This window comes from Oncorhynchus masou, chromosome 21 (assembly GCF_036934945.1).
Source record: "Oncorhynchus masou masou isolate Uvic2021 chromosome 21, UVic_Omas_1.1, whole genome shotgun sequence".
NCBI classification, from domain to species: Eukaryota; Metazoa; Chordata; class Actinopteri; order Salmoniformes; family Salmonidae; genus Oncorhynchus; species Oncorhynchus masou.
Genome location: NC_088232.1, coordinates 17,315,408 through 17,342,060, shown reverse-complemented (window position 1 = coordinate 17,342,060; position 26,653 = coordinate 17,315,408). Strand labels below are relative to the sequence as shown.

At 42.4% G+C, this 26,653-nt stretch overlaps 1 protein-coding gene across 1 annotated transcript in view; it reads right to left on the bottom strand.

The window, feature by feature from the left end:
- Positions 1-2,043: 2,043 nt before the first annotated feature.
- The window catches only part of LOC135507867 (FERM domain-containing protein 6-like), a 93,078-nt gene continuing 68,468 nt past the window's right edge, over positions 2,044-26,653 (bottom strand). The window contains exons 4-14 of the mRNA XM_064927591.1: positions 24,615-24,694; positions 24,321-24,397; positions 23,227-23,413; positions 21,786-21,941; positions 21,629-21,694; positions 21,445-21,513; positions 12,351-12,525; positions 11,737-12,048; positions 11,316-11,453; positions 10,240-10,331; positions 2,044-8,470 (exon numbers count right to left, since the gene is read on the bottom strand). Of these exons, the coding sequence (XP_064783663.1) occupies positions 8,174-8,470; positions 10,240-10,331; positions 11,316-11,453; positions 11,737-12,048; positions 12,351-12,525; positions 21,445-21,513; positions 21,629-21,694; positions 21,786-21,941; positions 23,227-23,413; positions 24,321-24,397; positions 24,615-24,694 (1,649 nt within the window). The 3' untranslated portion in view covers positions 2,044-8,173. The remainder of the gene's footprint in view (positions 8,471-10,239; positions 10,332-11,315; positions 11,454-11,736; positions 12,049-12,350; positions 12,526-21,444; positions 21,514-21,628; positions 21,695-21,785; positions 21,942-23,226; positions 23,414-24,320; positions 24,398-24,614; positions 24,695-26,653) is intronic.

The following is a 26,653-nucleotide window of genomic DNA, read 5'->3' as shown; positions in this document are numbered from 1 at the left end:
GGGCGGGGGTAAAGAGGGTTGGGGGATTTCAAATCTGCTTCGTGACCATCTGGCCCCAGCAGCAGCTGTTGTCCAGGGCAGGGGAGAACGGTCCTGCCCTGATGCCCCATGGGATTAATGAGAGGTCAGTCAGCATGGTTGGACTGGAGACACTACTGTCACCTAAACACACAGACACGCACGCACACACACACACACACACACACACACACACACACACACACACACACACACACACACACACACACACACACACAAACACACACACACACACACACACACACACGTCTCTAATGATCTGCCAGCAGCCTTTGTGCATAATATCGGAATCATCCTGCTTCGCGTAATAATATAAAACGAATGTGCATGTTAAGTAAGAATTACATATTATTTGGTGAGACAAAAGACTGAGAAAAGAAGAGAGCGAGAAAGTAATCGAGACATGGGGAGAGAGAGCGAAAGAGAGAGAGAAAAGGAAAGAGGCTGATAAAAATTGATTTCCCTGTCTGTGTTGCCGTGGCGACAGTGGTGGATGGTGGATGACTGATTTCCTGTACAGCTGTGTAGCTGGGGGGGAAAGGGGGGAGCGAAGGATGAGGAGGGGTGAAGAAGAGAGAGAGAGAGAGGGACTCTATTGACGTCATAGGCTGGGGGAGGAGTTTAGATGTCCATGTTTCCTGTAGATTTGAAACCACATCTGATCTCTCTACTCCTCAGTGTTTTTACATGGACAGATTGGCTTCTTGAATTGACAGTTATTACAATTCACGACAGAATTTGTAGGGTACAATAGTAAATATACAAACGATTGGGAGATGAGGTTGAAGATGATGTTGAATGGAAGGTTATGATGTTCCAACCATCATACTGAGAGAGGGAGAGAGAGAGAGGAGGGGTGTCCCTATTGTGTACAATGTTATTAATGTTCTCTTTAACCTATCCACCCACACAGCATCTCTCTCCACGAGAAACACTCATCCAAAGCACAACACAACTCTCCATCCCACTCAAGTCCTGTAGTGTAGAGCAAAACTCAACAATTGGGAACACTTACTCATATACTCTTACGCGCAAAGCGTACTATACACAGTTCCCTCATATACACATGCTTATAGCTTTAAGAAACCACTGTAACTTTTTGTCACAATCAAGTAAAAGTATACTGTACAGAAAAGCCAATCACTCTCGTACACTCACATATGTATACACTATTCCCTCTTATACATAGGCTATACTAAAGTCATATAAGTAACAACTATGACTTATATCCTTGGAGCCAGAGCACATAGGGAGGGGCTAGAGAGAGACAGGTATGTCGCATCTATGTGCAATGTGTGTGTGTGTGTGATGATGATGTTGCCTCATGATTCCTCATCTCTATTCGACCCTTCTGCAGACTGCACGGCTCTGGCTTGGTGCTGTAGGAACACAGCCAACATTGTCACCTGGTGGCTAACTAGGGTATGACGAGGTAGAAAATCTGCTGAGGTAAGATGTTCTCCGTGGGCAGCAGAGGGCAGCATGTCTTCATGGATACAGCATCTTGGCTTTCTCCAGTGTTCTCAGAATGTCGATCAGAGAGCAGAGGACTCAGTTTGAATCCTTTAAAATTCCCCCACTTAAAGTAATTCATGATCTAACATTATTTGGACAGGTGACTGACTCTACTACAGAGCTTTTCTTTGATAAACCAACTGTTAAATCCGTGAATACTTCACGGAAGGGTTAAAGTATTCACTTGTCTAACAGTTTATTTACATTTTAGTCATTTGGCAGACACTCTTATCCAGAGCAACTTACATTCATTGTACTCAACCAAGTTAAGTAGGGGGAAAACCCCGGAAATCACAGTCACTGCAAGTAGATCCATCTTCGAAATAGCCGCTATCGGAATTGGTTTCAGGAAGAAAATAAGTACAATGTTTTAAATTATTCGAACAGGGCCAGTGTGTTTGACTGTCTGATGTTTTTATTGCTCTGTCTGTTATATAATAATGGCTTCCACAAGATTGACCAAACATCAGAGAGGACAGGACAGCTCGATTTTGGCAAATAAATGTACCTTTTTATTGAATTGTTATGGGTATTATTACCAAGGCGGCACGCCCCAGACTTCATATTAACAAAACATTTTCACTACTACAGGGTTTGACCCCAAAGAATGTTTTTCCTGAAGGGAGATCCTTTCACAGAAAGGACTATGGATACTTAGTGCAGACATACAGACACTTACTCTGTGTCAGTATGGCCGTGTATATACAGTGCATATCATAAGCATTCACCCCCACCACCCCCTTGGATTTTTTTTCACATTTTGTTGAGTTAACAAAGTGGGATTGAACTGGATATAATTGTGATTTGTTGGTACATTTTTATCACTACCCCACACACACAATTATGTGTAAGGTCTCTCAGTCGAGTAGTGTATTTCAAGCACAGATTCAAACACAAAGAAAAGGGGGCTTTTCCAATGACTCACAAAGAATGACACAGATTGGTAGATGGGTAAAAAAGTAGACACAGAATATCCCTTTGAGCATGGTAAAGTTATTAATTAAGCTTTAGATGGTGAACCAATACACCCAAGACACAGGTGTCCTTCCTAACGGAGTTGCCAGCAGAGGAAGGAAACAGCTCAGGGATTTCACCATGTGGCCATTTAAAAAAAAGTAACAACGTTTAAAGGCTGTGATGGGAGAAAACTGAAGCTAGATCAACAACATTGTAGTAACTCCACAATATTACCCAAAATGACAGAGTGAAAAGGCTCTAAACAATTCATACTGCAACAAAATGTGCCAAAGGACTTTTTGTCCTGACTAAGTTTTATGTTTGGGGCAAATTCAACGCAACACATCGCCAAGTACTATGATCCATATTTTCAAGCATGGTGGTGGCTGCATCATGTTATGGGTATTCTTGTCATTGGCAAGGATTAGGGAGTTTTTCCAGGATAAAAATAAACAGAATGGAGTTAGCCACAGGCAAAATCCTAGAGAGGAACCTGGTTCCGTCTTCTTTCCACCAGACACTGAGAGACCAATTCATCTTTCAGCAGGAAAATAACCTAAAACACAAGGCCAAATCTACACTGCAGTTACTTACCAAGATGTTCCTGAGTGGCCTAGTTACAGTTTTGACTTAAACCTGCTTGAAAAGCTAATGGCAAGACTTGAAAATGGCTGTCTACCAATGATCAACAACCAACTTGACAGAGCTTGAAGAAGTTTGAAAGAATAATGTGAAAATATTGCACAATCCAGGTGTGCAAAGGTCTAAGAGACTTACCCAAAAAGTCTCACAGCTGAAATCGCTGCCAAAGGTGTTTCTAACATGTATTGACTCAGGGAAGTTACATATTTATCTAATCAAGACACACTGTCCATGACATAGACTGACCAGTTGAAAACTATGATCCCTTATTGATGTTGCCTGGTAAACCCACCTCAATCAGTGTAGATGAAGGGGAGGAGACAGGTTAAAGAACGATTTGAGAAAATTGAGTCATGGATTGTGAACGTGTGCAATTCAGAGAGTGAATGGGCAAGACAAAAGAGCCTTTGAATGGGGTATGGCAGTAGGTGCCAGGTGCACTGGTTTGAGTGTGTCATCATGAACTGCAACGCTGACAAGTTTTCACACAACAGTTTCCCATGTGTATCAAGAATGGTCCACCACCCAAAGGACATCCAGCCAACTTGACAGCACTATGGGAAGCATTGGAGTCAACATGGGCCAACATCCCTGTGGAAGGCTTTTGACACCTTGTAGAGTCCATGCCCAACAAATTGAGGCTGTTCTGAAGGGGAAAAAACAGGGTGAAACTCAATATTAGGAAGGTGCTCTGTTTTGTACACTCAGCGTATATGTGTGTTCTATTTTCCGTTAATTCAAATGTACATGAGTATTTTGTGTAGATCATTGACAACAATACATTTTGAAGAAATCCATGGGGGCTGAATACTTATGATATGCACTGTAGCCTAAGTCACCAGAGTAGAGAGTTTATTTGAATGCAAAAGTTTTCAGGTTGTGGTTCTGTTTTTATGGCTATGTACCTGGACACACTCTGGGTTAATATATCACCAATAATCTACCAGAAAACGATTCATTTCAACATGTGAACAACCTTCTTTCTGTTTCTCAGATACCCAATATTAATGAGTAGAAATAATAAGTAACATCTTGTTGGAAATAAACTGTTACAGCGTTAATTTTTGCTTTGAAATCACACAACAATATCAAATTCATAAGTGTATTAATTATTACACATTTCTTTCCAACAATTGTTTCTTGCTGCCTTGGCCTGATCTGTGTTTCTAGGCCAAGATGCTTTGCTCTGTGGTTCTAGGCCAAGATGCCATGCTCTGTGGTTCTAGGCCAAGATGCCATGCTCAGTATTCTAGGCCAAGATGACATGCTCAGTATTCTAGGCCAAGATGTCATGCTCAGTATTCTAGGCCAACGTGTCCAGCTGATGAGACCAGCTGTGAAGAGAAGTGAAAATGTCAGGTCTCTCCACTGTACCACAGCAGAGCTGCTTCTGAAACATTCTAAAGGTTCTAGAAGTTTTTTTAGAGGGCTCTAGAATGTTATAGAATAAAGATCTCTGGAGAAGCAATGGAAAAGCTCAGCTAGAATGTTGATCCACACTAACAAATTATTGCTTAACTGAGGCACACAGTAGTTTTGAATTCCAAGTACATAATGAAGTAGAAATCTGTTTTGTTCATTACTCTAGCGATATTAAACCATGTGAATGAGGTTTGGAATTCAACTGTACATGCCTACTATACTATCACTACACATAAAAGGAGGAGGTCACTGAAACGGTCTTCTCAATAAGGTTTACTGACTGGGGTAGAATTGCAAAAGTACTGAATGTAAAACAAATTTGGAAGACAAACGCTAAATTTAATTTACATTGAATAGGTACGGTTCAGAGATTTAATAGTAAGAAATCTCTATGATGATAGCGAATAAAAGAGGCAAGAGAGGGCAGTCTTGTCTGTTTCCACACCTTAACGGAAAGTAATGTATAAGAAATCTAACTTTCTATTTGTGAAGTGTTGGGTTTCACACCTTACCTCTTGGCCAATTAAACGGATTGTTATCAATGTTCTTCAGCTACTGTACGTTGAAACCACGACTATACCTGGGTAAAAAGGGGCCCAATATTGAAAATAAGTGAATTTGGTGTCACATGGTTGTAACACTGTCACATACACTCCTCGGACAGTTCATTAGGTACATCACAGCGTCAAGGGTTTACATCCAGTCAGCGGAGGTCCTGTGGGCGAAAACAGCTCGGTGACGACGGAGGTCAAAGGAGAATGGCAAGAATCGTGCAAGCTAACAGGCGGGCCACAAACAGATAAATAACGGCACAGTACAACAACAGTGGTGTGCAGACCTGCACATCGGAATGCACAACTTGTCGATCCTTGTCACGGATGAGTTGGAACGGGCTGTTTTCAGCATAAATGTACCACCATCCGATCTGCAGCAACAGGCGTGATGCCATTGCGAGGACCAACATCCCTGTGGAATGTTTCCGACACCCAAAGTATTTGGGCTCTTCTGGAGGCAAAGGGGGGTCTGACCCGGTATTAGATGGGTGTACCTAATAAACTCTCCTGTGAGTGTACTTTGCTTATAATACTGACACACTCCAACTGCACACAAAGAATACCTTTTCAACATATACAACAAATCTCACTGTTCTAAAACACTCCATACAAAAAATATTACACTTTCTACTTCCAATCAGCTAAAATTATAAAATGAAAGAAACAAATGTAACAAGTTCCAATTTAAAATAATTATCGAGACAAAGCAAACAAAAGACAGTTTTAAGGACTAACAAAGACAGCCGAGTGAAAAAAATAATAAACTACCAACATATAGAAAGAACAAAGTGAAAATGTCAGTTTCATAGCTGGCCTAAAGCCAACCCAGCTCCATTGTGTGTGTGTGTGTGTGTGTGTGTGTGTGTGTGTGTGTGTGTGTGTAGATTACATCTAAGCTTTCCTCAGCTCTGTACACAGACAGACAGGTGAGAGCATGTAGAAACTCATCCTGCCTAAAGCATCAGACCTGGCACAGCCAATGATGTAGTCGGGAAGTCTTGAATGGGCTACATTTCACATGACAGGAACCTAACTACCACAGATTTAAATAAGTGACACGTTTAACATAAAGCTAGGCTAGGGATGGTAGATGACATTAGGGTAATCCCCTTCATTGATTATTGGTTAATCTGCTAAAACTGTTTGAATAACGATGTTTAAACTCTGAAGTCAATGATTAAAGGTCCAATGCAGCCATTTTTATCTCAATATCAAATAATTTCTGGGTAACAGTTAAGTAGCTTACTGTTTTCAGTTAAAATGGTGAAAAATAAACAAAAATAGCTTCTTAGCGAGGAACAATAACTTTGCTAGGACTGTCTGTGAGTGTTCTGAGTGGGGAGGGGATATTGGCAGAGGTTTGGTACTCTTTCTTATTGGTCTGTTAACTAATTTACCATCTCCATCACACCAAAACAGGCTAAAATATCAGGCATTAATTTCAAACAGCTTACACTAAAAGGGCATTTTTCACAGTATTTCATCAGTATATCATCATAGTGTGGCAATGTAAAGAAAAACACAGAACAATCATGTTTTTGGACTGCACTGGGCCTTTAAATACCAATGTACTGCTGACCAAGAATAAAGTTACAGATGAAGAGCTTAAAATTGACCTTATGACTTAAAACTGATCTCTGTGACTCATGTGGGAGTGTTGCGTTGCTTAGTGAGAAGCTGTGATTGATTGTCAAGGCATGGTTGTGGTTCAGGGCCCTGCATAGGTGATGAAGGCACGTTGGGTGTGTTCATAATATCAGTCTAGTCGCTACACTAGGACACAACTCTACAGGGGAACTGTTGACACATTGCACTTCCTTGTAAAGAGAGGAGCGGAGGCGCGTCACTTCTAATCTCTTGTGACAGACTAGCGCACGCTGGATTTGGTTCTGGGCTCCCAGATTATGTCACATCATACATACTTCATACTAGAGACAGAGGGATGGAAGGGAGTTACGTGAGAACAAGGACATCATTAGCGTTTCTTGTTCTAAAATACTCTGAGACCAATCCAAATTCCCTCCACCTCTAGATTCTGAAACGATACAGAACCTGCGCATGGTGATGTCATATCCTGTCATGGATTCAGGAGGCTGTATCATTTCATTGGTTGGTTGGTTGCACACTAAAATAATAATCATGTGGACATGAGGGCTTGGAGCCAAGTGGCTTTTCTTTTCGTGCTTAGTGTAACTTGTCTTTGGTTCATAGCACATCTAGCTTGGCTATCAATGAGAGTTCCCTTCTTTCTGTAGGGAAAGGAGAGTGGGATCTACTCTCCATGGCAGACTATTTTGATATCTTCGCTGTGTGTGTGTTTGTTTGTTTGCACTGCATTAGTAAAGTCGAAGTAGGCACACGCAAGTGTGTTAACATCAGAACGTTTGTTTTTGTTTTCTGTGCGAATGAAGTATTATTTCTCTTCGCAAGCACAAGAATCAGATCCAGAAAACATCTGGACAGAGTGCATGCTTTGGAAACGCAGACAGTCAGAGGTTGTTTGAATAAAAAAGTGATGGTGAGATATTTTGACATTCCCTTACTTTTCCTTTTACACTCCATTCCCAACCAGCATCGGTCCAATTAAAAGGCGCAGATAGGTTTTCTTGAAACCCAGCAAATGTTGATCCTTTTTTATTTATTGCCATTTTGGCAAAAAAAAATACCTCAAAGGGCTTTCACGGTCGGTTATTTGTCTCTGTAGTGTGTTACGTATGTCGTCTCAGGTGGTTACATGGTTATGTTGACTGGTGATGTCAGTCTGGTGGATGTAGGGCTTTTACAGTCCATCTGACTCTTCACAAGTCTGGTGCTGACAGGTTATGGCTGACAGGTTATGGCTGACAGGTTAGGGCTGACAGGTTAGGGCAATAGAAAGACAACCAAGTATCACCTCTCCAAACCTCCAACCCTCTTCTCTCGTCCCATTCAGTTTCCTGAGCCACCTCCAAATCTGAGATGTGGAGGCAGGGGAGCAGGGGTCTTGAGGTCACCCTTTCTGCCTCATCCATTCCTCCTCATCCCTGTCTCCCCCTTTTCGGCCATCACACCACAAACTCTGGGACCTCTTCGCTGGTCAGGTCCAGGGAAAAGTACTTGCTGGTCCTCTTGATGGGGAAGCAGTCAAGCTGGTCACCGCGGATACCAGCGCACTGCTCGGCCAGATTGCCCTGGTAACCGCTGCTGTCGCTCAGCTCCTGGGCGCAGCCGAAGGTGTAGCTGTGGGCGGTGTCCTGGCATAGCTCCGCCCAATGGAGACAGCCCTTCTGGTAGAGACGCACGTCATCAAGGGATTGGCTGTGGCGGTCAGTTGACGTCTGAGGCTTCCTGCACATGGAGGTCTGGGGAATGGAACAGAAGCAGAACAATCAGTAAAAGTATTGACTTAAATTACGTAAAAACTGCTGTTCTGTTCTGCTGTGCCTTTTCCTTTATTCTTACTTGCAAAGATTCTGCAGAGAGCAGGTACAGTTAAAGTCAGAAGTTTACATACACCTTAGCCAAATACATTTAAACTCAGTTTTCCACAATTCCTGACATTTAATCGGAGTCAAAATTCACTGTCCTAGGCCAGTTAGGATCACCACTTTATATTAACAATGTGAAATGTCAGAATAATAGTAGAGAAAATTATTTCTTTCAGCTTTCATTTCTTTCATCAGATTCCCAGTGGGTCAGAAGTTTACATACACTGGATTAGTATTTGATAGCATTGCCATTAAATTGTTGAACTTGGGTCAAACGTTTCGGGTAGCCTTCCACAAGTCAGGTTTGGAGGCCTCCTTGCTCGCACATGCTTTTTCAGTTCTGCCCACTAATTTGCTATAGGATTGAGGTCAGGGCTTTGTGATGGCCACTCCAATACCTTGACTTTGTTGTCCTTAAGTCATTTTGCCACAACTTTGGAAGTATGCTTTGGGTCATTGTCCATTTGGAAGACCCATTTGCTACCAATCTTTAACTTCCTGACTGATGTCTTGAGATGTTGCTTCAATATATCCACATAATCTATTTTGCGAAGTGCACAAGTCCCTCCTGCAGCAAAGCACCCTCACAACATGATGCTGCCACCCCCGTGCTTGATGGTTGGGATGGTGTTCTTCGGCTTGCAAGCCTCCCCCTTTTCCCTCCAAACATAATAGTCATTATGGCCAAACAGTTCTATTTTTGTTTCATCAGACCAGCGGACATTCCTCCCAAAAGTATGATCTTTGTCCTCATGTGCAGTTGCAAACCGTAGTCTGGCTTTTTTATGGCGTTTTTGGAGCAGTGGCTTCTTCCTTGCTGAGCGGCCTTTCACGTTATGTCAATATAGGACTTGTTTTTACTGTGGATATAGATACGTTTGTACCTGTTTCCTCCAGCATCTTCACAAGCTGTTGTTCTGGGATTGATTTGCACTTTACTACACCAAAGTACGTTGATCTCTAGGAAACAGAACGCGTCTCCTTCCTGAGCGGTATGACAGCTGCGTGGTCTCAAGGATGAACCAGACTTGTGGAGGTCTACAATTTATTTTCTGAGGTCTCGGCTGATTTCTTTTGATTTTCCCATGATGTCCCATGATGGGACATGATGCAAAGAGGCGCTGAGTTTGAAGGTAGGCCTTGGAATACATCTACAGGTACACCTTCAATTGACTCAAATTATGTCAATTAGCCTATCTGAAGCTTCTAAAGCCATGACATAATTTTCTGGAATTTTCCAAGCTGTTTAAAGGCACAGTCAGTTTAGTGTATGTAAACTTCTGACCCACTAGAATTGTGATACAGTGATATAAGTGAAATAATCTGTCTGTAAACAATTGCTGGAAAATTGACTTGTGTCATTCACAAAGTAGATGTCCTAACCGACTTGTCAAAACTATAGTTTGTTAACAAGACATTTGTGGAGTGGTTGAAAAACGAGTTTTAATGACTCCAACCTAAGTGTATGTAAACTTCTGACTTCAACTGTATGTTTTATAAAGGTTTTACTTGATGAATCAATGATCATGATTGTTTTATCTACTTTAGTTGAATGCACTCATTGTAAGTCGTTCTGGATAAGAGTATCTGCTAAATAACTAAAACGTAAGTGCCAAACAGGAAATGCCGTCACTGTCACTGACCTGAGGGAGAGACACAATGCTCTGGCCTCTCATCTTGACCACAGTCTCAGAGGAACTGGAGGTGGATGAGCCAACGTCCTTCACTATGAGCCCTACGGTACAGACAGAGAGGATGACATTTATTACTACTACTTCTTCTTACTACTACGTCTTACTACTACTACTACTACTTACCACTACAACTACTTCTTACTACTACTACTACTACTACTTACCACTACTACTACTTCTTACTACTACTTCTTATTACTACTACTACTACTACTACTACTACTTACCACTACTACTACTACTACTACTACTTACCACTAATCCTACTACTTACTACTACTACTACTTCTTACTACTACTACTTACCACTACTACTACTACTTACCACTACTACTTCTTACTACTGCTACTACTACTTACCACTACTACTACTTCTTACTACTACTACTACTTACCACTACTACTACTTCTTACTACTACTACTACTACTACTTACCACTACTACTACTTCTTACTACTACTTCTTACTACTACTACTACTACTACTACTACTACTACTACTACTACTACTACTACTACTACAACTACTACTACCACTACTACTACTACTACTTCTTACTACTACTTCTTACTACTACTACTTCTTACTACTACTTCTTACTACTACTACTACTACTACTTACCACTACTACTACTACTTACCACTACTACTACTACTACTACTTCTTACTACTACTACTACTACTACTTCTTACTACTACTACTACTTACCACTACTACTACTACTTCTTACTACTACTACTACTTACCACTACTACTACTTCTTACTACTACTACTACTACTACTTACCACTACTACTACTTCTTACTACTACTTCTTACTACTACTACTACTACTTCTTACTACTACTTCTTACTACTACTACTACTACTACTACTACTACTACTACTACTACTACTACTTCTTACTACCACTACTACTTCTTACTACCAGCCAAATTACAATTCAACCAGTCTCAACGCACTGAGATAGGAGGCTATCCTAAGACAGGCGGAATGAATACAGTGAGGAAGTGACTGTATACCTGAGTATCCAGTGGTCTGGTCAGGGGTCATGGTCAGCATGTCCTCAGTGATGTGGATGCACAGGTCCTGGTTCAACTCTAGGGCCAGCTCATGGAGCTCCTCATAGTCTTTAGGGTCGTCCACTAACATCTCAATCTCTGGAGAGACAGACAGACAGACAGACAGACAGACAGACAGACAGACAGACAGACAGACAGACAGACAGACACTACTATTATTCTCTGGAGGGACAGACACCTAGAGGGTCAGTGATGACCACTAGTTGAGCAGGCGAGCAGGCATGACAAGAACAATGCCGTGCCACATTGAACAAGAGCAGAATATACTTTTCTAAGAGGGGGAGGTAGATTCAGTCTTGCTCTCAGTGTGTGTCTGCATGTGTGTGTGTTCCATATGTAATTGTGAAATAGTTTGCCTTACCATCATCGTCCAACATGCGCTCCTTTCCCCCACTCTCCACCCCTGAGGTGTGTGAGCTCCCATGGCTAATCGTTGAGGAGCTGCAAGTCCTTAGGGCTCGGTGTGGGGTCCCTCCGGGGGCCCGGAAACTGTCTGTCTCGATGCCCGAGGTGTGTGAGCTACCGTGGCTGGCGGTAGAGTGGCGAGACAGGTGTTTGAGGTGAGACACAGTGCTGCCGGCACTGCTACCGCTGGCCCGGGAACGCTTGTCCAGCCCATCCATATCCAGCTCCAACGCATCGCTGATGTACGACTCACGGTACTGCTTCTTCTCTGGAGAGGAGGGATAGACACACACAGAGGGTTAGATACAGCAGTACCAAAGCTGTTGCTGGTCAGAGAGGCCCACACATAACACATACACCATTACAATTGGCAAAGTTGAGGTAAGCTGAAAAACACAGAGAAGCAGAGAGACAGGATATAAGAGCCAGTCTGGTCTAGTATGGAAGCATGGCCATGTAGGTAGCCAGAATGCTCCAGTATGAAGGATGGCCAAGTAGGTAGGTACTAGGTACAGGTTATGCCCAGGTATGACGAGGCAGGTGAGTACCAGGTGTGTCCAGGTAGTTTACCTTCATTTTCCTCCAGCCTGCGGACCTGTTTGAGGACAGGCTGCAGGTTCATGTAGAGGCGATGGCTATTACTGAGGAGCTGCAGGAGGTGGCGGGAACGCAGGGGACAACCGGTGTAGTAGATCAGCTTACGGGCCGATGGAAGACCATCAGGCAGGATTTCAAACTTCTTCCCCTGAAACACAGACAGACAGACAGACAGACAGACAGACAGAGACAGACAGAGACAGACAGACAGACAGACAGACAGACAGACAGACAGACAGACAGACAGACAGACATTATAGGATATCTTCACGCTATATGTCATCCAGATGACATTCATCCAGATGTTTTAACTCTGCAACAGATTGATTGCTTTATTTATTGAAATCATTGATTGATTGATGTTTAACTTCATGATTATAGAATATTTTTGAGCCTGAGAAACAACCCTGTCTGATTCCAGTGTGAGTGTTGCATCTTTGTTAATTTTCATAGTCTTTGTTCATTTTCTGAATCTTTGTTCATTTGCAGAGGGGATGCATGAGAAGATTCAGACACTTTGCTAGAGTGCCAGATACATAGCCCACACGCAAACCACACAATAGGAGGGAGAGCAATGAGAGAATGGTCTCTTCTCGAAAACTACTTCTGTTGTACTTCTTTACAACCAAAACACGCTCTGGAGAAGTATTTATAATAGAGATAAGAGCGTAGTCTACTGATTGAGGGACACAAACAAAACTGCATTAACATTTCAACATTTTCTTATTTTATAACCAGAGAGCAAATTCCAAAGGCTATGTCTCAATGGCACCGTATTCCCTAAATAGTGCACTACAACATAGAGCCCTATGGGCCATGGTCAAAAGTAGTGCACTATATAGGGGACGAGGGTGCTATTTTGGCAAAACCAAAGAGTCAGAGCTTTGAGAAACCCTGACTAAAACAGTGGCCAAATAATTTCTCTAAGGACCTTGGCAGAAGTTTAACACAATAACAGCAGTCTATAGTGTCAGCAACAGTTGTATTTTCTATTTCACCATATAAAATATTTCTGCTGGGATTTGTACTTTGAAAATACAAGAGGTGGTTTGAAGCAGTGTACGAATGCACAAGAGTTGCAGAATTTTTCTATCTAGAATTTAATTTCCATCTACACTGAGTGTACAAAACATTAGGAACACCTGCTATTTTCATGACATAGACTGACTAGGGGAATCCAGGTGAAAGCTACAATATGATCCCTTATTGATGTCACCTATTAAATCTACTTTAATCAATGTAGATGAAGGGGAGAAGGCAGGTTAAATAAGTATTTTTACTTATTTGAGACAATTGACACATGGATTGTGTATGTGTGCCATTCAGAGAGTGAATGGGCAAGTGCCTTTGAGTGCCTTTAAGTGCCTTTGAACGAGGTATGGTAGTAGGTGTCAGGCGCACAGCTTTGAGTGTGTCAAGAACTGCCACGCTGCTGGGTTTCTCATGCTCAACAGTTGTCTATCAACAATGGTCCATCACCCAAAGGACATCCAGCCAACAGCAGGCCAGTGGTCGAAAACGGGTCATTGATGAAAGAGGATAAAGGAGGCTGACACAATTTGTGCAGCGCAACAAACGGGCTACAAGTTAGTCAACTGACAGTCCAATACAACATTGGTGCCAAAAGACCAATAAAAGATTGCACAACTCATCGTACCTTGACACGAATGGGGTATGGCAGTCGATAACCTTACAGAGTTCCACTTCTTTCAGCAAAAAAATAAGAAACTACGATTGCAGTGGGCTAAGCAACAAAGACACTGGACACTGGAGAATTGGAAAAACATTTCCTGGTCTGATGAATCCTGGTTCCTGCTGTCACGACTAGGGTATGGCCTGCCCAGCCACCAGATCTCAATCTGATTGAGTATCTGTGGGATGAGACGGAGCGACCTATTTGGAGTAGAGATCCACTACCAGCCAACTTGTCACAACTGTGGGAAGCATTGGAGTCAACATAGGCCAGCATCCCTGTTGAACGCTTTTGACACCTTGTAGAGTCCATGCCCTGACGAATTGAGGCTGTCCTGAGGGCAACAGGTGGCGCAACTCAGTATTAGGAAGGTGTTCATAATGTTTTGTACACTCAGTGTATGGCGGTCTAGCTACCTATAGAGAGAAAAGGAAAAGCACAGTGGTTGCATAACCATGCATGGAAAAGCTAAATTAGGACCTTCTGGATAGTAAACGGATGATGACGATCCCACATGAATACACTCTGGGGCTGTACAGTCGAAGCCAGTATTTTGGAAGTGCACCAGTCCCTCCTGCAGCAAAGTACACCCACAACATGATGCTGCCACCTCCGTGCTTCACGGTTGGGATGGTGTTCTTCGGCTTGCAAGCCTCCCCCTTTCTCCAACAAACGATGGTGGTCATTATGGCTAAACAGTTCTATTTTTGTTTCGTCAGACCAGAGGACATTTCTGCAGAAAGTACCATCTTTGTCCCCATGTGTAGTTGCAAACCGTAGTCTGGCTTTTTTATGGCGGTGTTGGAGCAGTGTCTTCTTCCTCGCTGAGCGGCCTTTCAGGTTATGTCAATATAGGACTCGTTTTACTGTGGATATAGATACTTTTGTATCTGTTCCCCCCAGCATCTTCACAAGGTCCTTTGCTGTTGTTCTGGGATTGATTCACACTTTTTGCACCAAAGTATGTTCATATCTAGAAGACAGAACACGTCTCCTTCCTGAGTGGTATGACGGCTGCGTGGTCCCATGGTGTTTATACTTGCGTACTATTGTTTGTACAGATGAACGGGGTACCTTTAGGCATTTGGAAATTGCTCCCAAGGCTGAACCAGACTTGTGGAGTTCAATACTTTTTTTTCTGAGGTCTTGACTGATTTCTTTTCATTTTCCCAAGATGTCAAGCAAAGAGGCACTGAGTTTGAAGGTAGGCCTTGAATTACACACACAAGTACACCTCCAATTTACTCACATTATGTCAATTAGCCTATCAGAAGCTTCTACAGCCATGACATCATTTTCTGGAATTTTCCAAGCTGTCAACTTTGTGTATGCAACCTTCTGACCCACTGGAATTGTGATACAGTGAATTATAAGTGTCTTTAACTTCTTTGAACTCTAGGGGCAGTATTTCATTTTTGGATTAAAAAAAACGTTCCCGTTTTAAACAAGATATTTTGTCACGAAAAGATGCTTGACTATGCATAGAATTGACAGCTTAGGAAAGAAAACACTCTGACGTTTCCAAAACTGCAAAGATATTATCTATGAGTGCCACAGAACTGATGCTACAGGCGAAACCAAGATGAAACTTCAAACAGGAAATGAGCAAAACTTTTGAAGCGCTGTTTTCCAATGTCTCCTTATATGGCTGTGAATGCGCAAGGAGAGAGCTCACAATTTCTACCGTTTCCCCAAGGTGTCTGCAGCATTGTGACGTATTTGTATGCATATCATTGGAAGATTGACCATAAGAGACCACATTTACCAGGTGTCCGCCCGGTGACCTGCGTCGAAATTGGTGCGTAAACCTCAGCTGCAAGTATTTTTCCATTTAATTCAGAGAAGAAAGCAGACTTCCACGAACGATATATCAATGAAGAGATATGTGAAAAACACCTTGAGGATTGATTCTAAACAACGTTTGCCATATTTCAGTCGATATTATGGAGTTAATTTGGAAAAAAGTTTGGCGTTTTGGTGACTGAATTTTCGTTTTTTTTTGGTAGCCAAAAGTGTTGTACAAAACGGAGCATTTTTCTCCTACACAAAGAATCTTTCAGGAAAAACTGAACATTTGCTATCTAACTGAGAGTCTCCTCATTGAAAACATCCGAAGTTCTTCAAAGGTAAATTATTTTATTTGAATGCTTTTCTGGTTTTTGTGAAAATGTTGCCCGCTAAATGCTACGCTAAATGCAACGCTAGCTATCAATACTCTTACACAAATGCTTGTTTTGCTATGGTTGAAAAGCATATTTTGAAAATCTGAGATGACAGTGTTGTTAAGAAAAGGCTAAGCTTGAGAGATAGCATATTTATTTCATTTCATTTGCGATTTTCAGAAATAGTTAACGTTACGTTATGCTAATGAGCTTGAGGCTATAACTGGATACAGGTTTTTTTCATAGCCAAACGTGAACAAAACGGAGCGATTTGTCCTACACAAATAATATTTTTTGAAAAACTGAACATTTGCTATCTAACTGAGAGTCTCCTCATTGAAAACATCTGAAGTTCTTCAAAGGTAAATGATTTTATTTGAATGCTTTTCTTGTTTTTGTGAAAATGTGGCTGGCTGAATTCTAGGCTTATAGCTATGCTAGCTATCAATACTCTTACACAAATGCTTGTTTAGCTATGGATGAAAAGCATATTTTGAAAATCTGAGATGACAGTGTTGTTAACAAAAGTATAAGCTTGAGAGCAAATATATTTATTTCATTTCATTTGCGATTTTCATGAATAGTTAACGTTGCGTTATGCTAATGAGCTTGATGCTATAAATAGGATCCCGGATCCGGGATTGCTCGACGCAAGAAGTTAAACAATTGTTGGAAAAATGACTTGTGTCATTCACAAAGTAGATGTCCTAACCGACTTGCCAAAACTGTAAACTTCCGACTTCAACTGTAGGTAGTTGGATGGGCTATTTACAGATGGACTATGTACAGCTGCAGCGATCGGTAAGCTGCTCATATAGCTGATGCATAAAGTTAGTGAGGGAGATATAAGTTTCCAAATTCAGCGATTTTTGCAATTTGTTCCAGTAATTGGCAGCAGAGAACTGTAAGGAAAGGCAGCCAAAGGAGATGTTGGCTTTGGGGATTACCAGTGCGATATACCTGCTGGAGCATGTTGTTATCGTGACCAGTGAGCTGAAATAAGGCGGAGCTTTACCTAGCATAGACTTCTAGATGAGCTGGAGCCAGTGGGTCTGGCGACAAATATATAGCAACGGCCAGCCAACGAGAGCATACAGGTCGCAGTGGTGAGTAGTATATGGGGCTTTGGTGACAAAACGGATAGCACTGTGATAGACGGCATCCAGTTTGCTGAGTAGAGTGTTGGAGGCTATTTTGTAAATGACATCGCCGAAGTCGAGGATCGGTAGGATGGTCAGTTTTACGAGGGTATGTTTGGCAGCGTGAGTGAAGGAGGCTTTGTTGCGAAATAGGAAGCCGATTCTAGATTTAAATTTGGATTGGAGATGCTTAATATGAGTCTGTAAGGAGAGTTTACATTCTAGCCAGACACGTAGGTGTTTGTAGTTGTCCACATATTCTAAGTCAGAACCGTCCAGAATAGTGATGCTAGTCGGGCGGGTGCGGGCAGCGATCGGTTGAAGAGCATGCATTTCGTTTTACTAGCGTTTAAGAGCAATGGAGGCCACGGAGGAGTGTTGTATGGCATTGAAGCTTGTTTGTAGGTTTGTCAACACAGTGTCCAAAGAAGGGCCAGATGTATACAGAATGATGTTGTCTGCTTAGAGGTGGATCAAGGAATCACCCGCAGCAAGAGTGACATCATTGATATATACAGAGAAAAGAGTCGGCCCGAGAATTGAACCCTGTGGTGCCCCCATTGATCTATTTTTCCGACCAGCTCATTTGAGATAAATAACTATAACAGTTCCCTGGTCCAAACCAAAGCCACACAAAGAGTGGAGCAGTGTCAGATATCAGTTTATTAAAAAGTTAGCCTGGCACTCCTTCAGTGTCTCTCTCTCATGCTGTCCATCTGCACGATCAAGACCATTTGACCTCTCAAGAGTTTGACAGTTGTCAGAAGAAATGTCTTCCTCTCCCCTTTCTGGACCTCCCAGACTGAGCCCACACACAGTGGAGCAGGACATACCCTGCTAATGACTGTAGTGCCATACCCCCGAGGCTCTGCCCTAGCCTGAGCCTGTCCCGTCCTATTCTACTCGGACACCTTGTCCATCCAACCCTGGGATCTCCAGAGACCAGACCTGGGGCCAGGCCCAGAAACCTCCTCTCTGTCCATCAGATTCATACCCCCAACATTAGTGGATGCCCAGGAGGAGCCAAACTCCCCCCTGCCAATGGAACAAGCCCTGGCCCCCCTTAACCATCAAAACTCAGACCTTGCCAATAAAACAAAGCTTATCCACCCGCTAACCATGACAACATCTGGTGGTATTTATTGACACGTCCATCCACCCTTCCCTCCCTCCGCTCCCGCCCACTGCTGCGCTGGGCCGGCTGACGTGCTCAGGGTGGAGCAGCAGTGGAGTGAGAGAGAGAGTCTGTTATTCAGAAGAAGGGTGTGGACTGACGGTCCCCTCTGTAAGAGGCCCCTCTAGTCCCTATACAAACCACATCCACCACTACTCCATGCTTTCGTAAGTCTTACTATATGAATAGAAAGGCTATACAGGGACATAGACAGAACAAAACAGGGTCTCTTATCGTAAGTGGCAAAACATTGCGGTGGCATTGATGATTGTACCACTAGATGAAATGATAGGGTATAATTCATAATTACACAAAGCTATTCTAGAGGAACCAATTCACTGAGACATCCTGACATTTACGGTGTGATAGTTGTAAGAAGGGGGCTGTTACATTTTGGACACACCGCATCAACGAACAGTTCAAATATTATTATAATAACTTGGTGGGTGCGTATATTTGTCCTATTTCACACATGTACAAGTGTGTATTGGGAATGTGGTTTTTTGCATATCCCAACTCCCCCTGAGACACCCTCAGTGGCTGCGATCAAGGCCAGGGTCTGCCATTATCAACGGCGATCCTGGAGCAATTAGGGTTAGGTGCCTTGCTCAATTGCACTTTAACAAACTTTTCACCTTGTCGGCTGGGGGATTCAAACTAGCAACCTTTCGATAACAGGCCCTACGCTCTAACCGCTACGCTACTTGTCACCACGGTAAAAGCCGCGGCTTGGTGGCTGTTTGCGCCGATTCAACATGTAGAATAGCTGAAACATGTTGGCCAATATTCTGATCAGAGGCACTCAATTGCACTCGGCTAGTTCCTCATTGTGGTGTGTGATCTGCTTAAGACTGAAAAATGGAGACATGGTAAGCTGCTCTCTCTGATAACAGAGACCCTATGGTAAGAAGACTAACTAGCTTTCGTCAAGGAAAAATACACACACATAAATCTGGTCTGTTAAAACTTCTTTGGGATAGGGGGCAGCATTTTCACTTTTGGATGAAAAGCATGCCCAGGGTAAACTGCCTCCTACTCAGTCCCAGATGCTAATATATGCAGTATATTATTAGTACTGTATAGAAAACACTCTAGTTTCTAAAACTGTTTGAATGATGTCTGTGAGTATAACAGAACTCATATGGCAGGCAAAAACCTGAGAAAAAATCCAAACAGGAAGCGGGAAATCTGAGGTTTGTAGTTTTTGAACTCAGCCCCTATCGAATACACAGTAGGATATGGATCATTTTGCACTTCCTACCGCTTCCACTAGATGTCAACTGTCTTTAGAAACTTGTTTCAGGCTTCTACTATAAAGGAGGGGGGAATGAGGGCTCTTTGAGTCAGTGGTCTGGCAGCAGCCTTAATCTCAGTCATGCGCATTTCACATGAGAGGTAGCTCTCGTTCCATTGCTTTTCTACAGACAATGGAATTCTCTGGGTTGGAATATTATTGAACATTTATGATAAAAACATCCTAAAGATTGATTCTATACTTAGTTTGACAAGTTTCTACGACCTGTAATATAACTTTTTGAACTTTTCGTCCGACGTTCGGTTGGAGCTGAACGCGTGTTTGGATTTGTTTACCAAACGCCCTAACAAAAGAAGCTATTTGGACATAAATTATGGACTTTATCGAACAAATCAAACATTTAGTGCCAAACTGGGATTCCTGGGAGTGCATTCTGATGAAGATCTTTAAAGGTAAGTAAATATTTATAATGCTATTTCTGACTAATGTTGACTGCGCAACTTGCAGGATATTTATTTTGGCTGTTTTGGGCTCTGAGCACCGTACTCAGATTATGCTTTTTCCGTAAAAAAGCTGACACAGCGGTTGCATTAAAGAGAGGTTTATCTATATTTCCATGTATAACACATGTATTTTCATCAACATTTATAATTGGTATTTCTGTAAATTGATGTGGCTCTCTTCAAAATCACTGCATGTTTTGGAACTACTGAACATAACACACCAATGTAAAATGAGATTTTTGGATATAAATATGAACTTTACTGAACAAAACATACATGTATTGTGTAACATGAAGTCCTATGAGTGTCATCTGATGAAGATCATTAAAGGTTAGTGATTCATTTTATCTCTATTTGTGCTTTTTGTGTCTCCTCTCTTTGGCTGGAAAAATGGCTGGGTTTTTCTTAACGAGAATTTTATCTTTAAAATGGTGCCTAATACTTGTATGTTTGAGAAATTTGATTTATGAGATTTCTGTTGATTTGTATTTGGCGCCCTGCCCTTTCATTGGCTGTTGGCGAGGGATTCCCTGTTCCCAGACAGGTTAAGAATTAAACGGAGAAAAGAGAGAAGACTAAACCAGACAGAAAAAGGAATTGAGATAATGCTACTGATTTTGTGTGTGTGTGTTTCCTGGCCAAGGGGAGTTTTCCTAAAGCCCTGATTAGTTCCAGTGGGCCATGGTAGCATGCCGAATGGCACCCTATACCCTTTGTAGTGCACTACTTTTGACCAGGGCCCATAGGGGACGCATTCCTAGCTGTAGCTGTAGCAGAGGTAAGAAGACCTAACTGTAATACGGACAAGAGGAGATCTGCGTCACTATTTCCACAATTGTAGTCTGCGTAAGAGCTGAACTAACCACTGCCATAAGCCAGAACTGGCTCCAAGCTCCAAAGACGTCACCACCTCTGGAATCACGAGTTAAAAAACAACAGATCTTCCAGAGAGAGGGATTCCCCTGAGCCTTCTAAGTGCCAAATGACATCCAACGTCTGACATTTCTGAACAAGGGACACAGGGAATGAGAAGATGTTCTACTCATAGAATAATTATTAAAACACTACATATCAGTGTTGTAGGACTTGAATTTTCATGACTCATATATTCAATATGTATTATCTCTATGGCTCTACTCACCACAAATACCAGTTTGCCCACGTTGCTCCAGGGAAAATCATACAAGAGCTGTCTCACTGTCCCCATGTTCTAAAAGAAACACAGAAACATACAGTACGTGATATTAATCACCATCTAAACCATATACATGAACTGTGTATTCCAAGACACAACCATCACAACCACTTCATTCTTACTCTCGTACCTGGAATATTTGGATTCCACGCAGGGTCAGTCCTAAGGTAAGAGAAGCCTCCACTTCCTTTTTGTCCTGTGGAAGAGATAGAAGTTTACTGGTAAGTTTATTGTGTGTGTGTGTGTGCGTGTGCGTGTGTGTGTGTGTGTCCAGGTTGACTGCTGACCCTATAGAGTCTGTAGTAGTGGACTGTGACATCATCCAGAAGGGAACACTCCTTGATGTATTTGAGATAAGCCTCGGAGGCGGTGAGGGCAAACTGGTCTTTGTGCATGTTGGGGATGTGTCTCAGGATGTAGTCCCGGCCTCGCTTGGCTATCACCTGGAAGAGAGCGACAGAGACAGAGGCTGAAAATAAATTCTCTCTTAAAAGCATCTCGGTGAGTGTGATTACTGGCTAATGGCTCTAATTTCAGCTCAATGACAGAAGACAGGAAGGAAGGCTTGCCAGTGGGGTTAATGAAGGTAGATGAAGCCCCCCGCCCAGGGGAGGAAAGATGTCTCACATACTGAGATGACGTCCCAAAAGGCATCATCCACCCTATTTTCCCTATATAGTGCACCACTTTTGACCCAAGCCCTATGGTCAAAATTGTGCACTATATAGAGAATGGGGTGCAATTAGGGGGGGAAATCCCACTGGAATCTAAAAAGCGGTCAGTGTCAGGTCTGGATTTGGGGTGCTTCTCCTGAACCAGTCACTCACTCCAGTTAGAGAACATCCTAAGAGGAGGTATTTATGTACCATTCGTGATTGTACAACTATTTCCGTCCCTGTGGCTTCAAAATGGAGATTGGATGGCAACAGGCTAATCACAGGACGTGGTTGGTAAACAGAGGGGTGGACCACCTTTGTGTCTGGGAGGGGAGGGGGGGGTCAAGTCGAGTAGGGGAGTAGCCGGATCGCATTCAGATCCTTTCTCAAAAGAGTAAATCGTGCTGCGTGCCACTTCCAGGGACCAACATAAAACTCGTGTTCTAGATCCAGCTATCCCAGCATGCTCCAATGAGGGAGCGTGTCAAAGTGTTGGAGCACAGTGATTAATAAAACAGGCTACAGACCTACATTTGGGCTGTGTGTTAGACTACACTCAGTTTGTCCTAATTCGGACCCTACTCCTTCCTCTTGGCCCTAACCCATCCATGTTTGCAGATCTGTAGCAATATGTTGGATACTTCACCACTACTCTGATTATACCTATCCAGCCAAGGGGAAGGGGATGGGGGGAGGGGGGGGGTTGAATTGGGACGGTCTGAATACTGCCTGGGAAACCACGTGGTACCAGTTAGGTTAGAACAGTGGTATTCAAACTTTTTCAGCGGAGGCCCCATTGTTTCCAGTATAATTTATTGCGACCCCACAGCACCCCAAACCAAATGACACAACCTTAAATTCTGCACATTTCGATTTTTACATCAACAAATAACCTTCAATTCTTTGCATTTTCATCTCATCAAAATAAAAAGAAACCAATAAACACATTTGATCAATAAAATGTCATTGTTCTAATTATCTTTCACTTTATTTTGGCGACAACACTGCAGTTCCCTCAGGGTCGCGACCCCGACTACGAATACCACTGGGTTAAAAGGTTAGATCTACTCACCCATGAGGGGAAGTAGGCCTCAGGTTCAAAGTACTTCCCAAAGTGCTTGTTTCGTTTGAAGTTGCCCATATCGGCTTGGAGGGCGAAGGCTGCCAGTAGAAAGTAAGCCTCCTCTCTCTGGATACACTGAGACAGCAACACCTGCTTCCTCAGGTGCCAGTAATAGTAGTACCTGGCCGAGCGGTCACTATGGGGGAGAGAGGAGAATAACCTTTAGACACATATGGCTATGTAGTAGTAGATCTACATAACTAACGTAGTAGTAGTACCAGCTGCCAGTAGTAGTACCTGGTAAACCTGGGACGATAAACCCGGAAATTATCGACACCGACTATACTGATCACTTATCGCAGGCATTTTGCTGATATACTAGAGAAAGGTAAAGTTTGAAACAAGATAAATGAGCTAATATGGATGAAGGGACAATTGATGGCTACAACCATCTAACTAGTAGTAGTAGTTTAAAGGATCATAAAATACATTTTAAAAAAGTACAGCTGTGGCGCACATTCATGTTATAAACTTATTGTTCTATTTATTGTTATTGCATCAACTCAGGCAATTTATTGCAATGTGGATTTTCATCCATATTGCCCAGCTCTAGTACCTAGCAGAGGCTCTTGCACCTAGCAGAGCAGTCACTAAAGGGGAGGAGAGAGAATATTATGTTACTGATCTTTATACTGTATTAAAGTAGTAGTAATACCTGGCGGAACAGTCACTGTGGGGTGCAACATAATGGAAATTATATTAGTACTACTATTTATATACTACAGTAGTGGAGGTACTCGGTGCCAGTACTACCTGGCTGAATGGTCACTGATAACAACCTTTAGAGACACAGCCCAGCATACTAGGGCTGGGATTCAATCCGTAGAGAGCTGTTTAAATGAGATGGCATTCACGGTGAACGCTGCAGATGTCGGCTCAATCGGAAATGACCTTTAAATGACAAGCCCTGCTACAGCAGTCTTGGATTGAATCCCGGCCTAGGTCTTCACTCTATTCGTGCTGTAGTCTCAGCATCTATCAGAATCAAATAGTACATTTCTATTGCTAATAGTAATTTCTAGGATCTCTGTGGGATTACTTGCCTTATTAATCTCCCATTCTCAACGTAATACTGAGCCCTGAAGTGGATAATCATGGGAGGCCCAAACTGGTCAATGCCCTGAAAACATCAAGATACCTTGGTTATTTTCGAGCAAATCAAACCATCAAGACAGTGTATTCATTCTATCAATATAATATCAAAACTATCATCCTGACAGTGAAATCAAAAAGCAGTTGCTGACATCAAATTTAATTGTACTCTGTTGCGTTAATCTTGGAAACCTTGATACGTCCTAGTATCGCTGGTTGGGAACCACTGCTGTAGATTGACTCACCTTGCTGGCCTCTCTCTTCCACTCCTTGGGACAGTACTTGGACAGCTTCTGGCCCAGCTCCATGTAGATATGCTCATTGTCTGGAGGGGGAAACAAACAAACCAGAGTTACATACAGAAAGCAGCTGTGTTAGAGAGCATTAAATATGCGATGCATTATGCGTAAATTGCGACTGACTAATCTATAAAAAATAATGAGTAGTGATTATGTTGCAAGGTAATTTGTAGATCAGTCCATTGGCAGTCGACTGTAACGTCTAACAATGGGTGCGTTCCTCTGCCCAGGTGTTGCTGACCCATGCCAGATCTTACAACACCTGGATAGATATTATACGTATCGGCAAACCACATGTGGATCAAGCCCATGGACGCGTTCGACATTTAATGATCTACAAATCACTTGGCATCATGAATAACTAATCAATATTATTTGTAGATTAGTCAGTCACAATCGACCCATAATACATCACGGTTTTGGTGTTTTCGATCATGGCCCAAGATTAGTCTAAGCTGCTTTTGATGACACAGAGAAGGGTTAGATGGAGATATCACAGAGATAGATAAATAAGATTTACTTTATATATACAGTGGGGCAAAAAAGTATTTAGTCAGCCACCAATTGTGCAAGTTCTCCCACTTAAAAAGATGAGAGAGGCCTGTAATTTTCATCATAGGTCCACTTCAACTATAACAGACAAAATGAGGGAAAAAAATCCAGAAAATCACATTGTAGGATTGTTTATGAATTTATTTGCAAATTATGGTGGAAAATAAGTATTTGGTCACCTACAAACAAGCAAGATTTCTGGCTCTCACAGACCTGTAACTGGCACCTGTTTGAACTTGTTATCAGTATAAAAGACACCTGTCCACAACCTCAAACAGTCACACTCCAAACACCACTATGGCCAAGACCAAAGAGCTCTCAAAGGACACCAGAAACAAAATTGTAGACCTGCACCAGAATGGGAAGACTGAATCTGCAATAGGTAAGCAGCTTGGTTTGAATAAATCAACTGTGGGAGCAATTATTAGGAAATGAAAGACATACAAGACCACTGATAATCTCCCTTGATCTGCGGCTCCACGCAAGATCTCACCCCGTGGGGTCAAAATGATCACAAGAACGGTGAGCAAAAATCTCAGAACCACACGGGGGGACCTAGTGAATGACCTGCAGAGAGCTGGGACCAAAGTAACAAAGCCTACCATCAGTAACACACTACGCCGCCAGGGACTCAAATCCTGCAGTGCTAGATGTGCCCCCCTGCTTAAGCCAGTACATGTCCAGGCCCGTCTGAAGTTTGCTAGAGAGCATTTGGATGATCCAGAAGAAGACTGGGAGAATGTCATATGGTCAGATGAAACCAAAATATAAATTTTTGGGAAAAACTCAACTCGTCGGGTTTGGAGAACAAAGAATGCTGAGTTGCATCCAAAGAACACCATACCTACTGTGAAGCATGGGGGTGGAAACATCATGCTTTGGGGCTGTTTTTCTGCAAAGGGACCAGGACGACTGATCCGTGTAAAGGAAAGAATGAATGGGGCCATGTATCGTGAGATTTTGAGTGAAAACCTCCTTCCATCAGCAAGGGCATTGAAGATGAAACGTGGCTGGGTCTTTCAGCATGACAATGATCCCAAACACACTGCCCGGGCAACAAAGGAGTGGCTTCGTAAGAAGCATTTCAAGGTCCTGAAGTGGCCTAGCCAGTCTCCAGATCTCAGCCCCATAGAAAATCTTTGGAGGGAATTGAAAGTCCGTATTGCCCAGCAACAGCCCCAAAACATCACTGCTCTAGAGGAGATCTGCATGGAAGAATGGGCCAAAATACCAGCAACAGTGTGTGGAAACCTTGTGAAGACTTACAGAAAACGTTTGACCTCTGTCATTGCCAACAAAGGGTATATAACAAAGTATTGAGATAAACTTTTGTTATTTACTAAATGCTTATTTTCCAACATATTTTGCAAATAAATTCATTAAAAATCCTACAATGTGATTTTCTGGATTTATTTTCTCATTTTGTCTGTCAT